At 40.7% G+C, this 6,608-nt stretch overlaps 1 protein-coding gene across 1 annotated transcript; it reads left to right on the top strand.

The window, feature by feature from the left end:
- Positions 1 to 4,644: 4,644 nt before the first annotated feature.
- On the top strand, positions 4,645 to 5,319 carry LOC104484317 (claudin-8-like). The gene has a single exon (XM_010126373.1). It carries the CDS (start codon positions 4,645 to 4,647, stop codon positions 5,317 to 5,319), a length of 675 nt encoding a protein of 224 aa, XP_010124675.1.
- Positions 5,320 to 6,608: the final 1,289 nt, after the last annotated feature.

Genomic DNA, 6,608 nt, shown 5'->3' with positions numbered 1-6,608 from the left:
ATGTGTTAAGTTATTTGGGATATTAGGCAAAAAAGTCTACAGAACTGCAGAAATGCTGTTCCATTACTAGCTGAGGATTATTATTTTTTGCACTTCTGTCATTGTGCCATTAGCCATCCAGAGAGCGGTCTCCTGTTAGTGATAAGCAATGGAGACAGAACGTACAGGAGCAAAAGCAACCTCAATTGAAAAGAAGTGGCTCTTCAGTGAAGCTGATTATGAGTGCATGTGACTCTTTCTGCTTGCACTAGATATGTTGAACTGGCTTTTCATGTTCTGCCGCATTAGGTAAAAGATCTTAGAGAAAAATAAATGCCAGGTTATGGTATACCTGGGGCAAGCCATAGAACAGTGCACATCCACTGACACAGTAATAACAGCCTTCCGAGAAACAAAATGCTGAACAACTTGTCTGACATCAACACTCCCCTGTTTTTTCATAAGAGCATCAATAATCTGGGTTCTTTTCAATGTACGACTGATGCAGGGTAAGATTTTTGGAGGTGTTGAGCAACCACTTCTTCCCCCTCTCCCCACCTCCCGCTCAGCATCAGTGATTGCTGTCAGCACTTAATAACTCTGGAATTAAAAAATGCTTATGCTCAGGAAGAGGAAGGACATGATGTTTAAAACATTTTTTTCCTGGTGTGTTTTATTCCAGAACAACTTTAGTGGCTGAAAATGGACCATGACAGGGACTTGGGGTCTGTACTGCCCTGGTGGGGAGCAATGGGTTCCTCAAAAAGCTGTGAGAAATGGTGCTAAGGGAGCTAATGATTGGGTTATCTATCTCCTCACTTCTCCTCCTCCCCAAACTGCAAGCAGCATTCAGAAGAAAAGCCATGTAAGAAGGGTGAGAAATCCCTTCTTGCTGTCACACAAAGGGATTCATTGGAGGGAGGTGCGACCAAAGTGTCAGAGAGACAGGGAAGCAAAATGTCCTGACTGCGGGGTCCTGTTTGAAGCTAACAGACAAACCAGCCAAGCCCAGTTCTGAAATGTTATGTATTTTCTGTTTTGGCAGTGCTGCAGTTGCTTTAGGTCAACATTGTTCACCAAGAATACAGAACAACGGGTGCCTGCAGCTGCCTTACTCACTTGCTCTGGAGAGGAGAAAGGGGAGGACGGCAGGGAAATGCACGGGTCATACAGAAAAGCTTGATGCTGAGTTTAAGGATATTAATTCCTTAACATAGTGGGAAAAGAGAAGAGAAAGAGAAGAGAAGAGAAGAGAAGAGAAGAGAAGAGAAGAGAAGAGAAGAGAAGAGAAGAGAAGAGAAGAGAAGAGAAGAGAAGAGAAGAGAAGAGAAAAAATAAGAGAAAAAATAAGAGAAGAGAAGAGAAGAGAAGAGAAGAGAAGAGAAGAGAAGAGAAGAGAAAAAAGAAGAGAAGAGAAGAGAAGAGAAGAGAAAAAATAAGAGAAAAAATAAGAGAAGAGAAGAGAAAAAATAAGAGAAGAGAAAAGAAAAGAAGAAAGGAAAAGAAAAGAAAAGAAAAGAAAAGAAAAGAAAAGAAAAGAAAACAAAAGAAAAGAAAAGAAAAGAAAAGAAAAGAAAAGAAAAGAAAAGAAGAAAGGAAAATAAAAGAAAAAAGAAGAGAAAAGAAGAGAAAAGAAAAGAAGAGGGAAAGAAGAAAAGTGATTAAATTATGTGTGTATCTATTTGTTTTATAACAAAATAATAGGATGCTGTGGCCAACAGTGCAATATGATTAACTGGTCACGGGTATTTCTGATATTTCTCTGTAATGAAATGGCATGTTTGAATACAGACAAGAATAATGAGATTCTTGAGTGGCCCCCTTCCTGTGTTTTAATTGTAAACAAGCAGATGCAATCCGTAATGCTAAATAAGATTTCCCTACATTTTCTTCGGAAAATGGTTTTAAGCAAGATAAGGCACTAAAATTTAATCCTTCTAAGAATGTACAAATACTGAATCCTTGACGCAGACACAATCTTACCCTGAATTTATATGGGAGCTTTAATGGTTTTGTAAATTAATCAATAACATGGTTAAATTATATTTGCTCAGCTAATTATTTTCCATGTCCTGCAAATCAGAACTTCAGTAGTCTCTAAGAAAAATAATTCCTGCTGCTTGTATCACATTTGTGTTTACTTACTGGTATGTTATGAAAGTGCTTGTTTATTTGTTCTGCTGGCAGGTTTTTCTTTGCTATTTGAGTGGCAACCATGGATCTGCAAAGTTGTGCAATTATAATTACATTATTATATATTTAATATGCTAAATCTATTTTAGCAAAGACACTGTGCATTTATAGCCTTTTCTCAAAATCCTCCTTGTCTTACCCTCGGGCGAACAGGATTTAACCACCATCTTCCTCCAAGAAATCTTTGGGACTTTTTTTGATGACTGAAATGGCCCTTGATTGGGTTGGCAGCCTTGTGACCCTGAAGGGCACAGCTTCAAGCCTGGATTGGATTAGATGACATCTAGGGGCTTCTTCTTACTTGAATTATTCCATGAATCTACAAATCCGGTCGTCCAAGAAGTTTTCCTCACTTGCTTTTCTCAAAGTCCTGTACCCAGACCCCCATCACTTATGGCTCTGTATAACAGGACTAATTTGCAGCACTGCTGAGCACCACAGCAATAGGAGCAAACCCGAGAAAAACAAGACTCCTGCTTGGCTTCTCATCCTTTAAAATGCTTTCAGAGCTGCCATCAGCTCTGCATTTTTTTCAGGGCAAAATTGCATTTTTTCAGGGCAAAGCTCTCAGTGCCTTTGACTCAGGAAAGGCATGCAGACAGCAGGTTTGATTTCAGAGATATAAACAAAACCAAAATGGTATAATGGCAAGTTGCCTGGCCACAAATCAGGGCTCAAGGGACACAAAACAGGAGAGGTTACCTGCCTTCGTCATTTTAGCACATCTTTATGAGCAGCAGCCTGCTGCAGAGGTTGGAAAAGCAGGTGGATATGAAAGCCAAGCTGAATATGGAAAGATTTGTAGAGTGCTTCTTACTTTCCCTTGCCTCCTAACCACAGTTTTATGCACACACACAAACACAAACACACTTAGGGAGCACAAAATATTACATGCAAGTGGGACTTTTATCTTTTTTCTATCTTTGATACGTCAGCAAGGTGGCATATTTAGCACTGCGCCGCTCTATTTTTTTTTGCATTTACTTTCTGTTTTTGAAGATATATAAATGGCATGAAAAGAAATAGAGGCAAGAAAGTTCACGTGAATAGCAGGAGATCGTGTTTTGATATCTAGCTAATTATACCCTGAATTGATCTTTTACAGTGTAACAAATTACTTCTTATGGAGTACTACTTCATAACCAAAAATCCTAGTTTATATGCATAATTTTTTATTTTCCATAGTAAGGCTTGTGCAGAGATCAGGCTGAATATTTCATGCATACATTCGTAGCTATATGAATTTGCAAAAAGAATCCACAGTTACATGCCTGTTTGTTCGCCCCCCCCCCCCCAATTTTTGACTGTGGTTTCTGTTACTTTGGCTTCCCCAAATTTCTTCACCCGACATTTTCCACGATTGTCTGCTGGTCACATCACACAACAGGTCTTGAATGAACAGTTCACCTGCTCTACATAATTATTACATTTACATTAGATTTTTTAAATAATATTTTTCTACAGTATTTGTTTGTAAATGGATAGCTCTAATAGGTCTTTACTTGGACAGCCAATACTTTCCACTGCACTGGACTCCATCATTTGGTAACTGCTGTGTTCACTTTTGTACAGGAAAACAATTTGCTGCCTAGCTTAAATCACCGTTCTGTAGACCTGATTGTGCAATCGTTTAAGCATGTCGACATCTCCAGAAGCCTGCCTATCCCCACAACACTCGGTAGAGCAACAGAAACATGTACAGCTGTATGTGTATACAGTATTAGGAGTGTTGAGGTCTCTTATTGTTCCTTCTATCTCTTAAATGGTCTTTTGCAGCTTTGATTATCCAGTTTCAGAGTTACTTTATCCTTTTGATTTGCTTTGTTCCTTGATCCTGTCACTGCAGTGCTCTCCTTCAAGCTTCAGAACAGAAGTACTTTGGGGAGCAGAGGCCCTGTGGCAGGGAGCGCGGCTCTGCTTTCCTCCTGGCAATTTGCCACCGACTCGAGCCGAGGCAGAATATTCTTGCTTGTTCAGTGCAACAGCTTCAGTCACTGCACCAGTGCACACGTAAGTCTCCCTACTGAGACCAGTCCATTTCTTTAGCACAGACAAACCTGCAGACAATAGCTAGAGTCAAGGGTAGGGCTAGGCTTTTTTTTTTTTTTTAAATAAGCGACTTCAATGCAAAGCATTTTCCTCAGAAGGTAGATTCATCCTAAGTGGCTCTTGCTGGTTAACACACACCCTGTCCTTTCTCTTGCTTTGGAAAGTTGTTCCACTTGATTGCTCAGTTTGCCTCTTTGAGTCAGCGGTGGCAGGGGAATTATAAAGGCGATGACGGCGCAGACAAGTCTCAGGTAGTGCGTGCCACATTTAAGCTGATTTAAAGTTGTGCAGACTGGCTCTGAAATTTTCTTTGCACAAGGGACAACGACTTTTGGAAAAAGTTGCTCTTTTTTTTTTTTTGCCAGCAGTGTATGCCTAGCTCAGGGAACCTGCTGAGGTGTGCACTTATCCTGCGAAGGCAACATGGTCGGTGGTGCTTTGCAGATTGCCGGGCTCCTCATTGGTGGCATTGGTGTGATCGGGACGTTTGCTGTCACAGGCATGCCTCAGTGGAGGGTGTCTGCCTTCATCGAGAACAACATCATCGTGTTTGAGACTATTTGGGAAGGCCTGTGGATGCACTGCATCAGACAAGTTAACATCAGGATGCAGTGCAAGGTCTACGACTCCGTGCTGGCCCTCTCGCCAGACCTACAGGCATCCAGAGGGCTGATGTGTGCTGGGTCGGTGCTCTCGTTCCTCGCTTTCGTGGTTGCCATTATTGGGATGAAGTGCATGCGGTGTGCGCAGAGCAGCTGGCAAGCCAAGGGCTATATTGTTCTAACAGCTGGGCTCCTCTTCGTCCTCTCGGGTGCCGTCGAGCTCATTCCAGTCTGCTGGGTTGCCAACAGCATCATCAGTGACTTCTACAACCCTGTGGTCAACGTTGCACAGAAAAGGGAGCTTGGAGAGGCCCTCTACCTGGGCTGGGGAGCTGCCTTCTGCCTCATTGCCGCTGGAGCCATATTCTGTTGCTTTTGTCACTGCTGTGAGAAAACCAGAAGCTACGAATACTCCACACCAACCCACTACCCCGCTCACAGCCAGCATTTGCACAGGAAGACTGAAAGCTCATACTCCAAAAGTCAGTACGTCTAGATGCCTCCTGCCTTTTCCTATTTTTTAAGCAATCTGTCTGGATGGATTTCAGCTTCTGCACAAAAGGGCAGCTCGAAAGCCGCCTTTGCTTTCTGCCCTGTAAGTGCTGCTGTTGCGGCTGCGTTTCGGAGCTGGAGTCGCCCTCAGTGTGCTCAGCTGTGGCTAAGGCTGCAGCAAAGACAATTTTAATGCATAGAAAGGTGAACGTTTAATGTTATTTTAATAGCAACTTGGAATAGCTTTTGGGTTGTGTGGCTTTGCTTGGGGTTGCATTTAGTGTGCAAAACAGTAATAAGGGGCTTAAAGTTCCACTGTGATAAGAAATTCTGGCCTATTTCAAGGAAGAGAGGAGTTAAGTGACTGGTTCTTTTTTTTTCCTTCCTCAAAAAGAGGGGATAACAGTAAATAAGGACAGGATAATAATGGTTTAAAAGAAAGGCATTCAGTAAGGGATTGATTTACTGTAGGTTTAATGGAGGGTTGCATGAAGAATTTATTCAGCAGAGGAAGGTAAGCTGAAAAACATGAAAAATATCCCCTTTTTCGGAGAATAAACATAGCTCTATGTTCATCCTAAATATTGTATTTTTGGTGAAACTGAATGTTTCTTTTGTAGTCCATATAGGTCAAACGCATTCACATCCTTCTTTCTAGACGCAGCACTATTCACTTGCAAACTCCTTGCAGCTTACAACGTTTTGCAATACTGTACAGATCATAAACACTATGTTGGTTACTTGCTGCAGGGCTCTGTGATATATATATTTTTAAATAAGGGTCTTCTGTACAAGCAGGACGATATTTTTGCTAAGACCCAATCACAAAAGCATAGTTTATAGGCATAAAGAACATAAACAGTGATAATGTTTTCTCACAGTTCCCCTTAAAGCAAGCTAAACAATATTTTTAATAATAAGATCATACACCCGTGATAAGCAACAATGTAAAGAAACCAAGTCTACTGAAAAATAGTTCCATACAATTTCATTTAATAAATGACACAAATTAATCAATAGTAGTAATATTTTAATAGAATTTTGTAACCAATGAATGAGAGGTAACTCCAGCCTCACAGAAATCAATATAATTTTGCCTTCGACTTAGCTGAGAACACAATTCAATTTGTGGTGTTTAATGGAGAGCAACATTCTTGTTCTAGAGTTTGATTGACTGTTTAAAATATTTCATAGAAAGTTGAATATGTGATCTGTAGTTTTCTAGTAAATTCCTTGGACTATTACTACTTGAAAGTTTGGAAGTAAATTCTTCCCTTCATAAGACATAAATCT

The sequence above is a fragment of the Chlamydotis macqueenii genome, chromosome 1, assembly GCF_036417535.1.
Source record: "Chlamydotis macqueenii isolate bChlMac1 chromosome 1, bChlMac1.mat, whole genome shotgun sequence".
Taxonomy (NCBI): Eukaryota; Metazoa; Chordata; class Aves; order Otidiformes; family Otididae; genus Chlamydotis; species Chlamydotis macqueenii.
Note: the sequence above shows the minus strand (reverse complement) of the source record. Positions and strands in the feature narration are given on the sequence as shown.